Here is a 23522-nt window from a genome sequence, read left to right on the forward strand (position 1 = left end):
TTATTACCTTTACCAGAGCTGTTCAGCGTCTTCTACAACTCCACTTTCTTCCTATAGGCCTTCCGTGCTATAACTCTTTCTTATACTCTTAACTTTTTGTCCTTACACATTCAGCGGTAAACACATTTCTATGAATATTACACTTTCTTTTTTAACTTTTAGATATTCTTGTCTTTTTTGTCTGAATTTTTTTGTATTTTTGAGAAATGTAATCTTCACATTATTAATCATAAACCCACAGACCTCCTTCGCGTTTTCATCCACTGACAAGTTGTCTATAGGTCAGACAACAATTTATCCACCTTGTCAAGCTGTATATTTTCTAAAAACTCATCTATTTTTGTTAGAAATAAATACACACATGTCCCCCTTGCAGAAATCTCATGTCCCATTTTGACTGTTGTACAACCTCATAAAGGTGAAGATAACATTTGGGCAAATCCAGATATGAATGATTAACTCAGCACCAGAGCCCTGGCCTTTAGCCTGACATGCTGCGATGACATATGTCCACACGTCATGCAACCGTCTGAGGCTGAACATCCAATATTTGTCTGTTTGTGTTTTGCAGAATACACGCAAAACATCCCTGATGAACATTGAGTTATGGAAAAGTGTGTCACTGACATCACTGCAGTTTCTCAACAAAAATGGGTCAAGACTTAATGCTGCAAAATTAAATACAAGTTACATATATCTTTAAACAAACAGGTATTGGCCCATGACTGCAAAATATGTTTTATTTCTAATTTCTTATTCTTATTTTTATTATTTATTTATATTTCCCTACATATATTGTGTTATATGTTGTAGCATTATGTACATCATTTTCATGATACAAACGCCTTTATTTCTATTTTCTTACATTTCTTTATGCTTTATAGAAGAGCAACTGTAACATCCCATTTTTTATATGCAAACAAAAATGCAGGTTTTAAGATGTTTTATATTTATGCATCATTATATTTCCAGGTGGCTTTATGTTTATTCCAAAACATATTTGCATTTATTTATGTATTTATTTATTTATTCTTATTTAATTTTTATCATGAAAAATGATTAACACTTTGAAATCAATATTTGAGTTTATTTTACAATAAATGAGACCATTCCTGGAAAGAAAACTCTTTGTTCACAGGTCAGTTAAACTGCTGATGCTGCAGCAGTTTTATTTATTTATTTAGCGAATGCAAAGTCCTTGAGCCATGCAGTTGCCTCCTGGTCTGCTGTATGGAGGGTGTCTAACCCTCCTTTTAGACTGTGGAGCGGGCAAGCTTCAATGATGTGTTCCATTGTTTGCACCTCTCCACAGGCACACAATGGGCTTGGGCTGCTGCCCCATTTGTGAAGGCTGGCCAAGCAGGGGCCATGTCTGGACCTGAATCTATTAAGAGTTGACCACTGTATCCTTGGCAGGTTGGTGCCAGGGACCTGTAGGGTGGGGTCTGACACCAGATGTTTGTTTGGGACATCCTTGGACTCCCATTCCTTTTCCCATGCTGATTGGGTGGTGAAGTCGGCTGGTGGGGTATTCTTCCATATTGGTCGTCTAGATGGAAGACGGGCAGTGGGTGGGTTGCAGATGTCTGCATGGATTGGTAGATGGGGAGAGTCTTCGACCTTTTGAAGCATCCTTTGAGTAGATGCTACTCGCCGGATATGTGGGGGGGTTATATTGGATAGGACAGGGAGCCAGGGGAGTGGTGTTGAACGAATAGTCCCGCTTATGATTCGCATGGTTGTGTTGAGCTGGGTGTCCACATGGTGTGTATGGGGTGACCTGGACCAAACAGGGGCACAGTATTCTGCTGCAGAGTAAGCAAGGGCCAGTGCCGAGGTGCGCAATGTGGGGGCTGCTGCCCCCCATTTTGCAGCAGTGTTGGTGTGTACACAGACCACAGAGGTGAAACTGAGACACGTGACCTGCACCACACGTCTGCATCATGATGTCAATTCCCTTTTTTTTCTCTTTTTTTTTACAAACTACGATAGAAGCAGATTACATAGTTAAACATTTGCAATAACATATTTTATTATTTTTTATTATTCTCTCTCACAAGACTGTTCAACTCTGTATTTTATTCACATTGTAGGAAATGTTCCAAAAATACAAATAGAATTATATATATTTTTATTATTATTATTTTTATATATATATATATATATATATATATATAAAACAATATAGATATTATTTTATTTTATATATATAAAACAATATATATATAATTGTATTATATATTTATAAAACAATATATATATATATATATATATATATATATAAAAAACAATATATATACATATATAATTATAATATATAATATATATATATATAATATATATAATTATAATTAATATATAATATATATATAATATAATATATATGTGTGTGTGTGTGTGTGTGTGTGTGTGTGTTTGTTATTTTTGTCTTGTTTTGTTTTTTTTAATCCTGTTTAATTTTTATTTATCACAAAATCACTTTTTTTCTTTTGCTTCTTTGACTCTTGAGCTGCTGTAACAATTGAATTTCCCCAGTGTGCGATCAATACAGTTCTTATCTTATCTTATACTGCATAAATGAGTACTTTTTATACTTTAAGTGCATTTTGATGCTAATACTTGTGTACTTTTACGTAAGTAAAATTTTGAATGCAGGACTTTTACTTGAAAGTATTTTTACACTGTTTTATTGCTACTTATCTCAGTACTTCTTCCACCTTGCTGGGACATTGAGAGCTGTAATACCATGTAAGACCAGCTGTAATACCATGTAAGACCAGCTGTAGTACCATCTAAGACCAGCTGTAGTACCATGTAAGACCAGAGGGTGGCGCTGTTTCACCTTCAACCCTAACATTTATACAACACACGAAGAAGAAGAACCCGGAAGTGCTGTGTCTTGTCTGCCTACCTGGCTGCTCGTACCTGCACGTTTAGTTTAGTTTCACCAGGTAAAACGTGTCTGGCGGAGCGGCTGAAGACACAACATGCTCCCGGGTTGAAAGGAGACTGTATCGGTCCATGATGTGTGATAAACTGGAGGCGGTGAAGCTGCTGGTCGACAGACTGAAGACAGCAGCGGAGGAGATCTACAGCTCTCTGGAGGAGAAGCTGCTGATTACTGCAGGTCCGTGAACGCAACACAGCTCTTTAATAAGACAACAACAACAACATAGTTTATATAATCAATACATCTCCTTTATCACTTTAATATCAGGCTGTTATCTTCTGCTCCCAAAGGCAAAAACAGCACAATACCATATTTTACTAGTCTACTATGTTACTGTACTGTAGATACAGTTAATGTACCTGCAGTGGTGGAAGAATTACCCTTCTTTTACTTAAGTAAAAGTAGCAATACCACAGTGTAAAAGTACTCTGTTACTAGTAAAGGTCCTGCATTCATGCATACTTACATAAAAGTACAAAAGTACTAGCATCAAAGTATACTTAAAGTGCAAAAAGTAAAAGCACTCATTATGCAGAATGGCCCATTTCAGAATAATATGCTGTATATTATAAACTGGGGGAAAAAAAGTTCAGAAACGTGTGTTTGGTGGATTATTTCTCTGTTGGTACAATGCTAATTGTCATTGTATTTTACATGGTTGGAAAGCTTGTTTATTTACCTTCACAATGATGTTCAACTTGTAAGGATCATGCATTTGTGGGATGAGCAGCACAGCTGATTATGTCTTGTTTGTTCCTTGTTACTGATAGAGAGTTCAATCATCCAATCCACCAAACAACTCAAAACAAGAGTCAATTCCAACAGGAGAATACACTGTTTACCATTGGCAGAGCATTTTGGCAATTTTTTCTTGGGGCTACCCACATAATCAGCTGTACTGCTCATCCCACAGATGCATGATCCTTACAAGTTGGACATCATTGTGAAGGTAAATAAACAAGCTTTCCAACGATGTAAAATACAACGCCAATTAACATTGTAACAACAGAAAAATAATCGACCAAACACAAGTTTCCGAACTTTTTTTACCCAGTTTAGTCAGTGATGCCTTAATGTTACAGCTGATAAAGGTGGAGTTTAGTTTTTTACTTTATATACTGCTGGGTAGCTTGTAAATTTCTCCAAGGGCTCAATAAAGTTATGTCTTTATCCATAATATTACATCATCATTTATTTGTTGATTATATTTTATATAATGAATCTGAATCTGTAAAGTAACTTTTGTCAGATAAATGTAGTGGAGTAAAAAGAAGAAATATTGTAGTGGAGTAGCAGTATAATGTAGTAGAAAATGTAGTAAAATAAAAGTACCTCAGAATTGTACTTATTAATATATATATATATATATATATATATATATATATTCTTGAAATTATTCTTAATAATTGTGCCTGATTTTGTTCCTTTTGTCCTCCAGATATGACACCTGAACAGCAGAGAGCAGCTGTACACAAGCGTCTGTCGGCGGTTGCTGACGAGATCTTCAGGATCCTGGAGAGAATGATGGCAGAAGTCTCCAGTTCCCACGAGGAGGTCGAACGCCAACGCCAACTGATGAGCATCACGTTGAAAACAGAGACAAATGTACACAGAACAGGTACATTATACATTCAATAATGTAAAACTAAATATATAAAAACTAAAACTTTCTGAAAAACTGAAACTAACTAAAACTAAACTAGTGTAACCTTGATGCACACCGTTTATAGGAAATATTGTTATGGCCTTTGTGTTGGCATTTATTGCAGTTTCCATGCTGAATTTTCTATTCCATCTTCCCCTCAGACAGACTGCCTCTCTCTGGGTCGGACGGTGAGAAGGACACTTCCTCTGAGCAGAGCCGGAGCTCCAGTCAGGTCCAGAAAACATCAAATCTGCCACAGAGTAAAGACGCGTCGACGGAGACAGACTGCGAGTTTGTCCACGGTAGACCTTCACATCTTTGGGCAGAAAAGGGCACCTCGGCTATGATGGAAACAGAGACGCTGCCATCTGGAGACCAAGAGGTTCTCTCATCAGACAATTCAGAAGCTACGAGTGAAGATGATGACAGTGATAAAGAGAAACATCTCAAATCAAACAAAAGAAAAACATCTCAAAGTCAGCATGAGGATTGTTGCAAAACGTGTGGAAGGTCTTTCCTCAAAAGTGTTGCTAGGAAGAAAATAAAAAAGCAGGAAATTTCTACAACAAACAAGAGCCAAACGGCAGGACAGAGCTGTTGCAGAGTGTGTGGAAAGTTTTTCCGGTACAAACGATCTTTTCTGAAACACGTACTTACGCACGAACAGAGCTCAGATCTGTGCGGAGCCTGTGGGAAACATCTGGACCCCGAAGAGAGCTTGAAGGTGCATTTACAAACCCACAACGAAGAGAACAGCTGCAGGGATCAAACAGAGGACAAACAGTCGGAGGCGGAGGGCTCTGACGCTGAGAGTAAAGAGGATGACAGTGATGAGGAGTGGATGGACAGTGAAGGAAGTGAGAGTGACGATGGAGACAGCGAGAAAGATGACACCAAAGAACAAAAGTCCAAAACAAAAGGATCAAACAAACCTAAAGGACTTAAGAATAAGGAGGATTTATCGCATCTGAAATACCGCTGTAAAGTCTGTGGCAAGTCTTTCTCCTACAGAGCCTCGTTTTTGAAGCATGTTCAAGAAGACGAGGGGGATGCAGATCTTTGTGGCGTGTGCGGGAAGCGTTTTGAGTCCGAGGACAGCTTGAGGCTTCACTTGCAAACTTACATCCGAACGAATGACTGTGAAGTTTGCGGCAAACACTTTGAGAGCCACAAACAGCTGGAGATGCACATGAGGACGCACACGGGAGAGAAGCCGTACATCTGCAGCGTCTGCGGCAAGGCGTTCGCCCAGAACGGAAACCTGATGGGACACATGAGAGTCCACACGGGGGAGAAACCGTACATCTGCAGCGTGTGCGGTCAGAGCTTCAGCTTTAAAGAGTACATGATGGCTCACATGAGGATCCACACGGGGGAGAAACCGTTCCTCTGCAGCGTCTGCGGGAAAGGGTTCAGGCAGAGGGGAACTCTGAAGACGCACATGATGATCCACACGGGAAAGTCCACGCACCGGTGCGGCGTGTGCGACAAGAAGTTCTACAAGAGCGGAGCGCTGAAGATCCACATGAGGTCGCACACGGGAGAGAAACCGTACCTGTGCAACGTTTGCGGGAAAAGCTTCTCAGCGAGCGGCTCGCTGACCAAACACATGGGCGTCCACGAGGGGGAGCGGACGCACGGCTGCGGCGTCTGCGGCAAAGGATTCGTGAGGAAGGAGGATCTGAAGAGACACGTTCAGACTCACGAGGATGAATCCACACAGCTGACGAGCCTTTAATGCCAGCTAAAGGAACAGTTCAACATTTTAAGAACTAATTTGCTTTCTTTCCAAGAGAACAATTAGCCGATTAATCGATCGACAGAAAATTATTTAAAGTCATTTTACAAGAAAAAATACCAAACCTTGTTTTTCTGTCTTATGTGATGGTGCATTGTTCATTTGTGGCTTTTGGACTGTCAAATTGGACATAAAAAAAGACATTATCTTCAGGAAATTTGCATTTTTCACTATTTTTCTGACATTTATTATGTTATATTTATTGCATTTATCGACATTATTCTGTCAGTCTTGCTTTATCGTTTTGATTGTTGTCGAAAAAGTAATGATACTGCCAAATTGGGGCCCGTAAAGGCGGGATCTCTGTCATCTGTCATATGTCAAAAGAATGGCCACTGTACTGTATATCATATGAAATGTTACCAGTTATATGTCTTTGATAGATAAAACTGAAGCCCCATATGCATGATGTTTGTCTGATCACTTATCAAAATGATTATACTCGACAAGATTTTTTTTTTATTATTCAAAAAGGAGTTTGTCTTAATGGAAAGATGTTACAAAACAAATATTTTGTTTTACACTAGTATTTTTAATTGTTTCAGATTTTATTTTTATTCATTTCACAACTTGTCTTTTATTACCAATTTCTTATAGAATGGTGCTACAGTATGCTGTTTAAAATCATCAATATATGCAGGAAATCTGTCTTAATGTTAACATTGTTTTGAAGATGCAGCCTGAGAACAATGCCTCAGTTTATAAAAAATAAAATAAAACCATAATATATATAATTATTATTGACATTTGAGCCATTATTTCCCTGTTCATGATCTTTTGATTTTATCCTGAATTGTGAAGCATTTTGTAAAGTCTGTTTCAATATGACAGCAAAAAATAATCATTAATAACCTGTGACATTTAATAGTGATGATTGAGATATCACTGTAGTGATGGTTGACAGCAGAGTGTGTCCCACGGGCCGATGGCGGCCCGTGAACATGACATTGAAATACATGTATTATATTTAAATCACCTGCAGTTCATCTCAATACTTTCAATAACTTACATTTAATACACTACTTGGCTATATGTTGAAAAATGTTATGAAAAAAAGTCATAGTATAGAGTGTCGAAAAATATCATGAAAAATAGTCATAGTATTGTATGTCGATAATTTTGTGAAAAAAAGTCATAGTATAGTATGTCGAATAATATCATGAAAAAAAGTCATAATATAGTATGTCAAAAAATGTCATGAAAAAAATTCATAGTATTGTATGTCGATAATTTTATGAAAAAACGTAATAGTATAGTATGTCGAAAAATATGAAAAACAGTCATAGCATAGTATGTTGAATAATATCATAAAAAAAGTCATAGTAGAGCATGTCGATAATTTTATGAAAAATAGTCATAGTATAGTATGTCAGTTCTTTCGACATACTACACTATGACTTTTTGTTACTTTTTTTTACAAACTATATTATGACCTTTTTCATAGTACAGTATGTCGAAAAAAAGTTTAAAAAAGTCATTGTATAGTATATAGAAAAAAGAAGAAAAAAACTCATAGTATAGTATGTTGAAAAAAGTATATATAAAAAAAAAAAGCATTTATCACTATTTTCAGAATTTTTACAAACCAATCAATTAATGGATAAAATAATGGACAGATTAATCCATAATGAAAATAATCATTAGTTATAGTTGGATACAAAATAGTTAAAAATAAAAAACATAAACTCACAGATGTTCAGTTTAAACACAGTTTATTTTTCTGCTTAAATAATTACTTGGATCATCCAGTGTAGGCTATGTTGGTTCATCATACATGTTGGTACCAGATTAATCATCAACAATGGATGCTTCGGGGTGGTTTTGTATGAAAAAAGACAAAAAGAAATAAAATTACACAGGAACAGAAGATCAGATTTTTAACAATGTGTGATTAATACTGTAAATTTAGTTGTTAATAAAAAGTATATTTGGATAATGGGGCTAAAAATGTAGATTATCTGTTCTCATGTAATTAAAGAAAAGTCATCAAACCGTCAAAATAAAAGTCCCGTTTTTAAAATCACAGCAGACCTAAAAGCTTTAACTTACACATCTAGTATGCATGATGGGCTTACACATAGACATTTGATGTTGCTCACACGGGGCAGCTAGCAGTTAGGAGATAACACACAATGTGCCAGTCTGCAGGTTACATTCGGGGGCACCGTCAGTGCCTTCCCTGAACATCTGATAACCGGAGAGTGTGCGTGTGTTTTCATTTTCGTAAAAAAAATAAAATAAAAACAGTTATAGATGACGGATGGTTGGGTTATTATGAGTGCTCACAAGGACAGACGTACCATCTCTCTAATTTTATTACAGTGCTTTTTGAATTAGGAGGAAAATAAAAAGGAAAGCGTTAAAAATAAAGTGACGTCACATGCAGCAAAATATTATTTCTCTGAAGACAAATAATGTTCCACAGACTGAGCGGGAGTAGCTGTTAAAGAAACGTCCTTTTGTTTCAAATCAAGCAGTTATTTTTTTCATTCGTTTCTCATTTACATACGGCTTTTTTTTTTTTTTGTTCCTTTTTATATTCATATGGGAAGAGCACGTCAGGTCGCACACTCAAGGCTGCTCAAACAGTGTCGACCTCTCAATACAAATGCACCGACTCTGCAAAGCTTCAACTCAAATCAGTGCATAAACAATCTGTGAAGCTACTGATTTTTTTTTTTTTGGGATTTTATACAGTGTCATTTATATACAACAAAAATCACCCATTTAATATTATATTTCATTTAAAAAAAAAAAAAAAAAAAGAACCACATGGTACACCCCAATACTGTGGGTCCAGGAGGAGAAAAAATAGACCATATAAGGCGAGTGTCTGGGAGAGAGTGAATCACACGTCTTCCTTTCATCTGTCAGCGTTTAGTTTTCCTTGTTTGTGCCGTCTTTGGTCACACAGGCGCATTTCATTCATCGGAAGATAAGAAAAGCTCCAGCTCACGTCCATGCGTGTCCTTTTTCGGTGTCGTTTCCAACAGTGAGTGAGTTTTTTGGTGACATGCTCATGCGAAATCAAAGAAAAGTAACTTGTTTTGCGTTGTCGTTGCTGAAAACCATGCGTTCTAAGTGAAAGCTTCAGACACGTTATTTTGGCCGATTGACGAAGACTTCCAGTCTTGTTTTTCCTCCCAGGGTGTGGTATGTTGTGGTGTCGCAGGTGGACGTCAGTGGACCTGGAGGGTGGAAGATTAGAAATTTAACATTAAAATCTGAAGTGCGGCGAATGGATTGATGATGGATGATGATACAAAATTGAGCCAAATTGTGAACTATTTTACTATTTTGGCTTTACAGATTGATATTTATTGACTTAATGAATGGATAATAGTCAAATAGAAGTTGTTAGCTTCTTACCTGGTTTAGTTGAGAGCTCTACTGTTATGACTGACTCTTCTTCCCTTGCTTCTTCTTGTCTCCAGGCTTGGCAGACGGAAAATGATGGAAAGCAGCAAGGTTCATCAAAAAGGGAGAAAAACAAAGAGAAAACAAAAGTAAGTGTTGTGCTCGGGCTAAATATGACCCGTGTGTTAATGAAGCACAGTTGAGCTCAACTACTGTTGAAGAGATCGCAGGCAGCATGCTGCAAGAGAGACGAGTTGAAGGAGAGAAAACAGGATGTTAAAATCACTACTTTGATATCACACATGCATCAATTCATGTTAGAAGAGAGAAACAAATAATTATCTTTCTATATTAGTTGAAACACGTAATATTAGTAGTTCTCAAGCTCAATCAACGAGCCAGGACTGATCTATGAAGCTGTTGTACTACTGATTCAGTGGGAAACACACACACAGCAAAACCACTGCAAACAGGCCTTTATAATGACCCAGCTTCTCCATTACACTTAACAACCTGCAATCCATTTCTTTCACAGAAGCATGACAGCAAACAGCTCAGATTAATGCTGAGAACAGACTTCACAATAAGAGCCCTGATCCTACAGATGTGCAGGGGTGAGTTGGATGTTTTCTTTTGCTCTATTTAAATACAATTACAGCTTCATGCAGGTGTTAAGTGGACCAGGAGAGCTACGTTCGGCGGTTGGTTTTTAACGGTAACCTCATGTTTTTCTCCAGACTTGTCAGCCTTGTTGCCCTGTCGGGAGCGCTTCCCCCTCTTCTTGCCCTTCCCCCCTGTGGCTCCTGCTGAAGAAGCAGCGCCTGATCCACCTGCTGCTGCTACACCACCACCAACACCACCAACACCAACACCAGCTCCTTCTTGTGTAACAGTTTCTCCTTCACTTTCCCCCGTGGTGAACACACGGCGCACCACCTTTCTGATCACCTGTAGGGGGCAGAAGCATGTCAGGGTGGAGGGAGGCAGGAGAAATAATGGAAAGGAGGGTGAGGAGGTGTGTATGAGATGTCATGTGATACAGCGTGTTTGTGTGTGAGCTGTAGGATAAAGATGCGACAGGTGATGGAGGAGGGTGAGGATGGTTACTTTTCTGGTGACCAGATTCCCGTCTTCATCTGTGAACCGCTCCTCCGTCACAGACTCTCCAGGAATGTTTTTGGCCTCCTCTCCCTGGGGTGAAGGGTTAAAGGACGAGTAAGAGATGGGAGGATGGAGGATGGAGGGGTGGAGGTACAAAGGTTGGGAAGAGGTTTGCTGTAAGACTGTTATACATCTGGTTATTTAGAATATAGACAACACAGACAGACGTCTGCCTGCCTGCCACAGCCGATGGGTTTCCCACTGTTAAAATCAAGAATACAGATTTGAAAACTGCACTGCAGCTCTCCTTGATGATGTTCTGAAGTTATGACGATGTTTTGCTCATTTCAATTTGTATCTTACAACTGACTGACTGTCTGTTTTTGGGAAGGTTAGACTGTGGAAACCCAACTGATGCTGCTGCGTAACACAGGCTGTCTCAACATGTTAATATAGCTGCATGCCTGCAGTAGCAGAGAACAATGGTGCAAAACTAAGATTCATTGTTTTACATGTATAATAGAGATGTTCAAACAAGTTGAATTATTAATATATTGTAAAATAATGTCAATCAGTCTTTCAGCTGTAAACTCTATGATGACTTTTTACTTCAAACCTGCATTTCTAACAAGAAAGAATTTCCTCATTTGACAATTAAAAACCACACAAATGTATCACACTCAGCTCACAATGAGGCTCCATTTACACAGAAACAGATCGTCTGTATTTTGTGGCTACAATGATTAGTTAATCGTTTTTTAGTTATTGGGTTTTGGACTGTTTGTCAGACAAAACATCACTCAGTTCAGTGTCTTGCTCAACTTAACTCAACATACTTTTACAGATGTTCTGCTCCTGTGGAAATCCAGCCTCAGAATTATGCTTACAAATAATATTACACTCTACATATGAGCCAAACACGCAGAACAACCAGCAGTCCACCAACCGGGTAGCAACGCCAAACACCAAACAGCTCGGCTGGTGGTGTAGAGGCTCACACCAACAAGCAGTGAGTAGCACTATAGCAAGGCTAAACATCCTCACACACTCTTTATACAACGATAGGCAAGTTTCCATCCAAAGAAAATGCAAATTAATGCATGTTTCCACCTGCTACCATTATGTGAATATTAGGATAAGATGAGATTAAGAAACAGTTGATGTAATTAAAAGACTTCACATTACGGAAAACTGGATGGAAATATCGTATAATGTTTGTTCCATGTTTTTCCGATTTTTCATAAATTGATTAACTTAAACTCTTTGAAATATTTTACAAAAATGTTTAATGAAATTTTCCTAATATTTTTCAGATATTTTACGAATTGCTTTACTAATAATTTCCAGACTTTTTAATATTTTTTTGATATTTAAATATTTTCCAAATATTTTTGTGATTTTTTTGTGAGGATATTTTAATACGTTTTGGATATTTTACTAATATTTTTTCAGACAATTTTATTAATTTTTGGATATTTTACAAATCGTGAATTTGTTTTCAGAAAATTTTGGGATATTTTACTAATATTTTTGCGAACATTTTGTGGACATTTTAATAATACATCTTAATACTACTAATACTACTACATTTTCACTTTTTAAATTTAAATTCTCAGATGTTCCACTGCATTTTTGTGTGTAAATTGAAAATGTGCATTAAAACAGTTGTATGGAAACCTTTCCTATGATACACTCTCTTTCTTACAAACACTATAGCTGCACACAAACATATTCCCATGTTAACAAACATGTACAGAAACATACTTTCATTCTATAAAACACAAAAAGGCTGTCAAACGCACACCAGCACAGCCCAACTTCACAATCTTTTTTGTCTATCTCAGTGACTCTTCACACTTGTCACAAAGCTTTATGCAAGTTCACTCTGCCTCCGGCTGTCCACACATCAGGCCTTACACACCTTCAGTATGACTCGTCTGCGGAACACCCTGGTGGTGACGACAGTGGTCTCCTCATCGGAGCTGGACTCGTCAGCTCTAACACTCCCCTGACGAAGGCAGCCCAGTAGCGTTGTTACATTACCGACCAATTATGACTTTGTGGAAAGTTAAAATGAAATGTCGGACCAATTTTGCCATTCAAATGAATTATGTAGGTTTATATTCTTCATTGTAAACCCACTACAACTGAATCTAAGGCTTTAAATTATGTATATAACAGCACACAATTATTTTTTAGGCCTTGAATTATAAGAAAACACATTTGTAAATTTTTTCAAGGCCCACAGACACCACGATGTGTGTTTGTGCATACATTTAAAGTACATAAGTAAATAAATAGAAATGTCTGAAAGAGCGACACTCACCTGGACTTTGTGCTGGGACCTTTCACCTCCCTCCTCCTCCCGTCCTCTGCTTGGTCCCGCTGTGCTGCTGTCCTCCTGAGATCCCTTCCTCTTGGACTCCTTTTCCTTTCCTTCCCTGGCTGCATCGATGTGACCGCCGTTATGTCTGTCGGTCTGCGCCGCTGCTGGCTGCTCCAAAGAATCAGCCAGACTGTCGGGGCTGCGGGAGTGAAACAAAGTGATCGCAAAACTGCTCAGAAAACATTGATGTATTGATGTGTATTTAACTAAAAAAAGAAAACCTTTGTGTGTAAATATGTAAATAGAATAAAAACGAATCCTACCTGCCCTCCTCGGTGCCGGGGCTGTGGCCGTGGGCCGCCGACTCTACGATTGCGCCGGACGTCTCGCTTCTCCAGCCTGGAACTGAACACACGTCTTTGTCTGCTTGCTGAAGTTGTTCGAGGATAGCATTCATCCTCTCCTCTGTCATCTCCTCGTCCTCCAAGCCTCCCTCCTGCTTTATATCCTCCAGCAGACTCTGCAGCCTCTCCGGGGTCATCTCCTCCTCCTCTTCTTCTTCTTCTTCCTGCTTTCCATTTCCATTTCCAAGACTAGTTTCTGGGGCAGCATCTTCTCCCTGACGCTCCAAAACAACGCCTCGCCCTGCCTTCACTTCTTTCTCTACGGCCTCCTCATCTGTTCCCTTTCCTGATAGCTCTACTGCCCTTCTGTCATTATCCTCATAATAAACCAGCCCTGTCTTTTCTTCCTTAGACATCCCTTTTTCTCCAGTGGTCATGGCAGTATCTTCGGCCCCAGCGATGGGGGGCTGCGGGACATTGAAGGTGGGGCCGGGGGCGACTGTGAGGGGGTCGCTGCTGGAGGTACTGGTGGTCTGAGTGAGAGAGAGGTCGCTAGGTCTAGTGAGCATGATCTTGCTAGGGGACTCTGCGCTAGCTTCGCCCTCGCTAAAGAAGTCGTCTGAGCGAAGCGGGGACGGGGGCTGGTAGTTCAGGGTTGTGGGGGTTTGCAGCTCCAGATCTATATTGTCGTATCCTGGGTGGATGGCAGGAGTAAAGGATTAGAGGGTGAGGGGATCGAAGAGGGAGGGAAAGACAAAAACGGGGAGGAAAGGAGGGAGGGAAGGGTGGTGGAGGTGATGAAATGGGAAACACTTGTAACATTTAGCATTTGTTCAAAAGTCACACAGGTGTAGCCGTAATACACTTTAAAGCTGCATTAACGGATTTTTTTGGCCACTTTTTTTGGGGGACAGCAGAACAAGCTGTAAACACAACATTAGCATATTATCACCTTATAAAGCTGGTATGGTGAACTTGCTAGCAAACAGTCAGCCTATTTACACATCAAGCAGACACAGAGCAAAATTAGCACTCATTTGGAGTCATATTTGTGTCAACCTGATGAATGTAAGTCCAATATTCAATCTTCTTTTAGCTCTGTTTTTGGTCTCCACCAACTTGAAATATTTGCTTAATGCTCCACTGTGTTCACCAGCTAGTTCCTAGCTTTGTTTGCCTGTCGTTTGGTGCCGGGCAGGAAGTGAACATTCATTCATTCACCCTTTTTTAGCTCTGTTTTGGTCTCCACCAACTCCTGAGAAAATATGTGGTACTTCAGCCACTAGATGTTGAACTCTTTATCTGCTAGTGGCTAACTTTATCTGTCTGCTGTTTAGTGCTGGGTAGCGTACAGTGGGTTTATCAGCGCTTTTCAATGAAAACAGCTGCTGCATGTCAAGTTAGGAAATAAGGTTGACTAGAGTGGAGTCTGCAGGCCAAAACAACTAAAAACAAAGAGCTAAAAGTGGCTAAAAAGCTCTGTACAGCTGAGGGTAACTGTAGTGTAGGGTGATTACTCTCTGTGAACACAGTCAGTAACTATCTGGTGAATGTAGTGGAGCATGTAGAAGCTAAAAAGACATATATTTCCCTCAGGAGTTGGTGGAGACCAAAAATGGAGCTAAAAGCGAGAGAATATTGGACTTACACAAACCAAGTGGCCAGAAACACGACTCCAAATGAATTAGGGCTGTCCTGAAAACCATGTTTTGGACTTCGAAGCTTCGGTGAGAAATATTCTAAGCTTCGCGGCAAGGCGCAGCTGTCTGACATGTTCTTCTGTCTGTCTTTAGTTCCTGTTTCAGCGCCGCTGCCGCACTACTGTACACACAACAAACAGCGATATCCGTCTGAGAATAACAACTAATGTTGAATATGAATAATGTTGTGGGATTATTCCTCATTTCATGGGCTATTTGGGGATTTATACATTATTATTATTACATACTTATATATAAAAAAATAAACAAATTATTCAAATGCTGAATTGGAGGTTGATAACCATGGCAACGGTCGAAGCTTCGAAGCAATCGGGTCAGCCCTAAAATGAATGGATGTGTAAAACAGCAACTGTTGTGATTACATGTTTGCCATGTCATGTTTGTTGTGTTTACATGTGGTTCTGCTGCCCCCAAGTGGCCAAAATAAAGAATGAATGCTGCTTTAAGGATTCTCCTTCTTCAAAGAACATGTAGTGACTCCTGTGTGACTTCTGAACCAGCACTACAGAGTAGACACACGATCAGATCACAAGATGGAAACAGAGAAACCAAAAGCACCAAAGACAGAATATAAAGTGTAAGATAGAAACTTCACATGTACTGTATCAATTCTCTTCTCTATAACATTCAATCACACTAATGTCACAAAGTTCCTCAGGAACTGTTGTAGTTTCAAACTGGCACTTTAGTCAGCCAAGTCTTTAGTAAAAGCACTAAACGTCAAACAAGCCTGACTTCAGCTCATCGTCTCAATAATTACATTAATGAGAGAGTATGAGCAAAAGCTAACAGTAGAACTCAGTTAGGTTAGTTGTGTTGTTTTCAACACAAGGCAGAGAGGCGCAGAGCAACAAACGGGCATCTAAATGTAGACTTCAGGAACAGAACGATCCTGTCTGAAGTAAGAAGGGACACCAGGAGGGAGGGGAGACGGTGGAGGGGAGGTGGGGACTAAAAGGGGAGGAGGAAAGTGATGATATAGGGGTGGAGAATGGGAGCAATGAGGTAGAAGAAGAGGTGTAGAAGTAGGAGGAAGTTGAGGAGGAGAGGAGGCACATATTGAAGAGGGAGAGGGGATAGGAGGAGATGGAAAAGGAGGAGAAAGAGGGATATAAACAGGAGAATGTGGCAGAGAAGGAGGAGATGGAAAGGTGGGAGAGGAAGACATGGAGAGGGAGGTGCAAGCAAGGGGAGGAGAGGGAAAAGGGGGAGATGATTTAACAGGTGGAGGAGGGCGAAGAGCGAGAGGAGACGAGGACAGGACGTAGACGGGAGGCGTGGACGGGGGAGACGGGAAGAGAAAGACAGAGGGGAGAGAAGGGACAGCGGGAAGGGAGGGGAAAGAGAAAGAGGTGATATGGCTGGGATGACGGGGAGGAGAGGAAGAGGAGGGAGGAAGAGGAGCGACACGCTGAGGCGTTTGAGGACATGGGGGAAACGTAGAAGACCTAAGAAGCTTTGGAGCTATTACAGTTATCACAGTTCACAAGAGACAAAAAGAAAAACACAGAACTGTCAGATGAAAAGACAAACAGCATATAAAACAGATGAATGCACAGACAGTGAAGTGAACGTGTGATTAATGTTTTAGAAGCTGCAGAAGCAAAGATATTGCACACCAGAGTCACGGGATTGCTTATCTCACGGTTGATAAGCAAGAATAGTGAATAGCAGTAGCATCTTCTCAAGCAGTAGAGTAAACAATAAGGGGATAAAATTCACATTCTGGCTTTGCCTCGCATGAGAACAGGTTTTGGGATCTAGGAGGTCTAAAGTTTGTTGATTTAATAACTAAGAAGAAGCAGGAGGGGAACTGGGGATGCTGACAGGCCGGGTCGTAGCCAGGATTTTATAGATACAAAGGTCGTTACACCAAATTTCCCCAGGGCAACCCCACACTCTCCTAAGACATTTTTTGCTAGCCTCCAATTAGCTGCTGTGTCCTAATTGCATACTACATACTAATTATATACAGTATATTTTGTATTGTATATCATGTATTTTGTGCTAGCAGGAAATTATAGCATATGTAATTTATGCATTGGACATCAGTACAAACTGCGTCTTTTGAATGTCACTGCCGACTAAACTAAAGTAAAATGTCTTCTTAACGACTGAATTGTACATTGATTTTTTTAATTGATTATATGTATATGTGTTTTTGTATGTGTATATTCTGCCTGTGCGTATATGTGTATGTATGTATATATGTATACAGTATATATATGTATATATAAAAAGCTTTTATTTAATTTTTTTACTTGTGTATATTCTTTTTATTTATTTATCTATTTTTTGTATATAATAGGTTTTTCCTGTATCTGTACTGGCTTATTTTATATTAATATTAGGTTTGTTAAGTTTCTTTGTACCGAGAATGTTATTATTGGGGACGTTTGTGAATGTTTGTTCTGTTGTTTCAAAATTAACAAAAAAAACAATAAATATAGTATTGAAAAATAAATAAAAAAAAGTCTTCTTAACGATTTTTGTTTTGTTTTGTTTTACAAGATTTTTTTTTTTATGTATTTAATTTTTTTGCAGCTGTAAGGAGCTGCTATTTTTCCTTTGTGCATTGAATTATGGAACAATATTGTACAAAGCAACAAGCAGCTACGACATAAAATATCAAGCGTTTTTATCCACTGATTTTGTTTTTGTTTACTTAATCTAGTGTGATAAATTGCTATGTCAAAGTAGTGCTACTGGAGCTACTCTTTTAACACACTACATACTCAAAAAGTAGTATAGAATTCAGACACGAGTCTAAGCTTTCTCTACACTACCAGAGATATAATTCTATTGGAGGAAGACTACATTTTATGGGTTGTTTGTGCCACATGTTTAAGTATAAAACCTGAATCGGCCCTTTGAAATCCACTATGTATAATATGTGTTTAATTGAAGGATGTAAACTTATCCTCAGGTCATTAAAACCCCACATTGCCACAGAGATAATATTGACGTGTTAGCTGTAGATGTCATCCAGTTAGAGCAGAGGAAGGCACTAGGCAGGAGAGGCTTAAGAAGATAGTTGTTAGTGCTTAAGGGGGAGTATAGTTGTACTTCCAGTCTTACTCTAATCAGCCTGAGCTCAGCGGCGAGGGTAACAAAGCAGAAGCTACGATGGGATCCAGAGTGAAGGGAAAGGGAAGCCGTTGGTGGAAATTAGCTGGTTAGTGTTGCTTAGCGCTGACAGGGGAATCTGCAGAAGGAGTTAGTCGCTCAGAAGCAGAAGAAGAGGAGAGAGGCGGAGGAGGAGGAGGCGGGCAGTCTGCTGGTCTCAAAGCAGGAGAGGAGCGGAGAGGCTGGGAGGCTCGGAGGAACTCAGGAGATGACAGGTACAGTACAGCTAACAGCAGTGACAACAGAAGCATTTATTATACACTGCACACTTTGGAAAAAGGTGTTTCATTTTCAACCCCATCCGTGAGCGTCATCTGGGACAGAGCATCAACACGTGCTCTGCAGAAAACACCGTGCCTGATGTGTTGAAAAGGCTCCACCCGTTTGGAGAGTGTTAGGGAGTGTATTGTTGTAAGCCAACAACATCAGAGCAGGCAGCAGCCTCTCACACAAAGCCAGAGCCATGCATTTTGTATTTTTAATCTGTTAAATGTTGGTTTCATTTTAAATCATCTTTGCAAAAAGATCCACTGTTGTTAAAGAAATCGTGGCACCGATCTTTGTGTTGAGATGACTTTCAGAAACCTAATTAGACAACGAGGTCCATTTCAGAAGTTTGTCTCAAAGAGTGCCAGACTAACACTGTAGGTAGTGACTGCTGCTAAAGAGAGATGATTTTGATTTGATTTTTTATTTCCTTGTTTCCTTGATTAAAAAAGAAACAACAATGGAAAAATGTTCCATTGTATTCTGGTTGGATAAAATGTCAAGCACACTGTTGATGCAGTGGTGGAAAAAGTATAAGCAATACGTTGATATAAACATACTACGTAATGTTAGTTGGTACTCATGCAGCAGGGTGGTCCATGTCATTATTATATTGTTATATATTATATTATTTGATTATTACTGGGTCTACTGGTGCATTAGCATGTAAGAAGTACTTCAGTGTTGTAGTTGGTCGAGGTTGAGCTAATTTTAACTACTTTATGTACTACTACTGTATAAATAATAATCTGTAAAGTGACTGGTAACTACAGCTGTCAGATAAATGTAGTGGAGTAAAATGTACAATATTTCCCTTCGAAATGTAGCGTAGAAGTATGAACTAATGGGAAATAGAAATACTCAAGTAAAGCACAAGTAACTTAACACCTCAACATCGTACTTAAGTACTGTACTTGAGTATATGTACTCCACAACCACAGTCCCGCATACGAGGCGGTGCGCCGCGACCAGCTCTAGGTCAGCTTGGAAAGGCTCGGGGTGAAGGTGCTTCCCGGGGCCGTGGCCAAAGTGTCACCGTGGCGGACTGTCCTTAGTGCGCCCCAACCGCGCGTGCCGCCTGAGGTGGGATCCCGGCCCCTGTGGGGTCGGGCGCACCACCGGCCCGTCTCGCACACACCGTCGGGGAGGTGGAGCGTGAGCGTGTGCGATGCACCCGAAAGATGGTGACGAGAGGTTAATGTCACCCTGCCGTAAAGTGGTATCGGTGTCGTTGTATCGGAGCCGTTTTGCGAGTATGAGTACGAGTACATGAGCACAGTATCAGTATCGGTACATCCCTAATTGTTAGATACCACTCTCTGTATCCTTTTTTTCAAACCGTCTATCATTATTTTGACAATGTTGTAAGAGTGCAATGCTAAATTGGTGGAATATTCCTTTAAGCAATGACAACGAACACACCTGCTGCACATGCTTAATAAAACACCACTTCCTGTGTTGGGCAGGGGGGTTTGTATATGATAAAATCGCTGATTGCTGTATATTTTATAATCACAAACTATCTGTAACAAAAGGCAAATCAACGTTCTGAAATGTCCCTCGTTGTGTCCATCAGAATCAGAGAATACTGGCAGCTGCCACATTTAATTTTCATATTAAGGAGGAGAGAGAGAAAGTTAGAAAGAGAGAAAGACTTGCCATGCTGCTTAAAGCAAGCATGCCATTATTATAAATTGGTTGTTATAATTATGTTTCTATGTATTATGTAATAGCATATGGCAGAACTTGACAAAAAGGAGATGTGTGGTGGGTATCAGTTACTTGTAACATACACATAAACATAACTACTGTTAAATTAAAATCATGAACCAGCGCCCTAACCCGTCTGACAAATGTGCTTCGTTCATTATCTCAACAGGATCATCAACACATTCATCACACGGGACAGAGACACCAGTTCATTAGTGGCTTACATTTGCTTCAGGATCATGCTCTTGAACAGCTTACAAAAACAGTCACACATACTAAGAAATCTCATGCACCCAAAATGGTACAGATTTTTATAGAGAAATATATTAATAATCATCACCCAGAAATCTATCAGTTGCCATTAACGTTCCAATGACTGAGTGCTACAAATTAATAGCCCAGTGTTGGAAAACTAACAAGCTGACTGGGGTGACTGCTCAATAAGGACGACTCTAATGCTATTACTACCTGATGTGAGCTCAATGAACCTGCTGGAGCATTAAGTCATTTTTGGTTAAATTCTCATTAACTTCCATTGATTGGTCAAGCCTGATTGGTTCTGGCATTTGTTTACACAGTCAGGTCTGACTATCTGGCTGAGAGAGGAAGGTGAAGAAGGGTGAAGGGATAGACTTAGAGATAGACTTAAGAGTTCAGCTAGGGTGGGCTACACTTTACCATCGGACTGATCCGGGAATACTGCGTTATCATCGGCAAAGCAGCGTGTGCCTGAAATGTTACCGTAGTCAAATATGGGCCCTTCCAGCAAAGTCACAATATCCAACCGATTGATCTTAGTCAGCACCGCAGTTAAAGCATCCGCTGGAGAGGAGAGAGACAGAGAAATCACATTCCATGTTGTCATGTTGTAATACCACAAAACCATTACATTGTCAGTTATATTGATTCATTGTTTTCATAAGATAGCAACTGAAGTAATGTATCTCTCCGCTGGGAGAGGAAAACCTGGATATGACCTACAACAGCCGTTAAGAGTGCAGTTAAAGTACCGGATCGATAAGCAGTATTGGTAACAATAGTAATACCGCTAAAATCTTAACGATACCCATCCCTACAGAGGTAACAGTACACACACACACTACTTACTTGTGGCATTTTTACCGTCCCTGTGCACCCATTTCTTTAGGAGCATGAAGCTCTGTGCTGTCAGGGAATTGGGGTTCTCCACTCTGATAAAGTTGATTTCATCCACAGAGAACTCCATCTCCCTGGCCAGCTCTGTAACGACAACAAACAGCACAAAAACAAAAAAACGTTTCAGGAGAAAGACAACCAGAATGATGCATTTATTGCTCAACGTGTTGGCCTTGCATTACAAGTACGAGTCTCATTTCTATAGAGAGGCGATGCCCCGCCCCTTCCAGTGTCCCTTATGGGACCTTATTTCAGAAAAAATATGAACGGCAGTCAACGGCGAGAGACAAATTGATCCCAAATGAATTGAGCCATGAATCACACACATGATGTTTGTCAATTTAAAAGATAATTTTGTCAGTCAAGAAAGTCTCAGTTTGTTGTTGTATCATTTAGTTTTGCATGAAACAGCTCAGTGAACTACATCTCTCGTCTCGCACAATATACGTCACCAACACTAGCTAGCTAACTTAGCTATGTTCCACGCACGGATGTAACGTTATCTGACCTGATGTGTTTTATTCAGCAACTCCTGATTTGTTTATCAGCCGGGAAGCGAAAGTGTGAGTAAATCCCAGTGCGAAAAACACAGACATCGTAGCTTCAGAGAGAGAGAAATCACTTTCATAGTTTTATAGTTTTACAACAAACTGCGACTTTCTTGACTTTCAAAATTAAGTTTTAAATTGACAAATATCATACGTGTATTAATGTTGCAATTCAAAGGGGATCAAAAATGATTTCTTTCTTGCCGTTGACTACCGTACATATTTTTTCCTAAATAAGGTCCCATGTTGGGCCACCGGAAGGAGCGGGACTTCACCACTCTATTAAGGTAATCTATGCTAAAAAATGTCTGCACTGACAATGATGCACTGTGTGATTTATCATCCTTTAAGTGGCATGTTCTGTCTTAGTCAGTGGCTGACAGGATCACAAACAACATCACAATTCAAAAGGAAGTGAGAGCACAAAAATGCCTCCACAAATGCAGAAACATTAGAAAACAGTCTATCTGATGACAAGCTGCTGCTGCTGCTGCCTGACACATCGTATGTGGTGTAAACAAATTGCTGCCACAGGGGGGGTTTACACAGATTAACACGTGTCGAAATGCAGAAAAACGGCAACAATAAGTAGGCAGAAAAGATATATGGAGAACGAGGCATTTCAAATTAGATTTCAGCTCTGCAGCAACTATGATTCACCTTCCAGCTCATCGGTTCTCATGTTACAAGCTAACCTTGATTGCTTATGAAACAAGAGGGGATGGACATATTATCTGATGAAAACAAATCTTTATGATTTGTGTCAATACTTATGTTTTCATTAATTGCATCAGTGCTCAGTGGCTAAATAATTATAACTGCCAACGACTGTGCCAAACACGATCTGAAGCCGATGGGGGGAGTGACACGCTGCTTGTACAGACGAGCATACTGCCTATAAATTTTAAACTATGAGAACATAATGTTCAGCAGATCGTTCGCTGCAGCTCTGCAACAGGAACGCACATTAAATATGGATTAGACTCCACTCTCTCCAGTCACTGCACCGGACAGAAGGCACACGACTATTATATGCACACTCATAATACGCACTACAGATGGACGCCTGTGTACACACGCGATTACTGGTGACGCCCACACACACACACACACACACACATGCAGGCAGGCGTGGGGCAGTGCTGCAGTGCAGGTGGTCAGGCTCAGACTAAACTGCAGAGGCCACACCCTTATCCCTTCTCTAATACAATATATACATAAAATCATCTTATACACACTCAGATACATGACATGGAAGAATATAAACACATTACTATACAAGCTTTTTGCTATCAAAATGAATAATACATAATTTACTGTATATATTTTCACCCCTCTAACTCCTAATGTGTCTCATCATGAGGTGTGTATGTTTAAAATCTCAAAATACAACTGAAAAAAACAAGTTTTGAGAATTGTCCTACTTTCATGTAGTCTCATATGTGTAGTGACGATGATGTATGTGACTATAAAT

General features: G+C 39.6%; 2 protein-coding genes across 7 annotated transcripts in view; one reads left to right on the forward strand and one right to left on the reverse strand.

Annotated features, from left to right (window-relative positions):
• Positions 1-2836: 2836 nt before the first annotated feature.
• On the forward strand, positions 2837-7127 carry LOC141758046 (uncharacterized). The gene is made up of 3 exons (XM_074619110.1): positions 2837-3127; positions 4389-4568; positions 4757-7127. Exons 1-3 carry the CDS (start codon positions 3022-3024, stop codon positions 6331-6333), a joined length of 1863 nt encoding a protein of 620 aa, XP_074475211.1. The 5' UTR covers positions 2837-3021; the 3' UTR covers positions 6334-7127.
• Positions 7128-8088: 961 nt separating this feature from the next.
• The window catches only part of LOC141758041 (ankyrin-3-like), a 117396-nt gene continuing 101962 nt past the window's right edge, over positions 8089-23522 (reverse strand). For 5 of the 6 annotated variants that reach the window (XM_074619088.1, XM_074619089.1, XM_074619091.1 and 2 more), the window contains 9 exons: positions 21453-21584; positions 21024-21167; positions 13501-14215; positions 13178-13376; positions 12773-12859; positions 10858-10941; positions 10471-10698; positions 9763-9828; positions 8089-9581 (listed from right to left, as the gene is read on the reverse strand). In XM_074619088.1, coding sequence (XP_074475189.1) covers positions 9787-9828; positions 10471-10698; positions 10858-10941; positions 12773-12859; positions 13178-13376; positions 13501-14215; positions 21024-21167; positions 21453-21584 — 1631 coding nt within the window. In that variant the 3' untranslated portion in view covers positions 8089-9581; positions 9763-9786. The remainder of the gene's footprint in view (positions 9582-9762; positions 9829-10470; positions 10699-10857; positions 10942-12772; positions 12860-13177; positions 13377-13500; positions 14216-21023; positions 21168-21452; positions 21585-23522) is intronic. The other variant, XM_074619092.1, reaches the window with a different exon arrangement.

This window comes from Sebastes fasciatus, chromosome 20, assembly GCF_043250625.1.
Source record: "Sebastes fasciatus isolate fSebFas1 chromosome 20, fSebFas1.pri, whole genome shotgun sequence".
NCBI classification, from domain to species: Eukaryota; Metazoa; Chordata; class Actinopteri; order Perciformes; family Sebastidae; genus Sebastes; species Sebastes fasciatus.

Bases quoted from the DNA above. Each gene is read 5' to 3' on its own strand.
- LOC141758046 (XM_074619110.1), top strand. From the start codon at position 3,022: ATGATGTGTGATAAACTGGAGGCGGTGAAGCTGCTGGTCGACAGACTG. The intron at 3,128-4,388 runs GTCCGTGAACGC...TTTGTCCTCCAG, and splicing joins GAAGCTGCTGATTACTGCAG to ATATGACACCTGAACAGCAG. The intron at 4,569-4,756 runs GTACATTATACA...TCTTCCCCTCAG, and splicing joins GACAAATGTACACAGAACAG to ACAGACTGCCTCTCTCTGGG.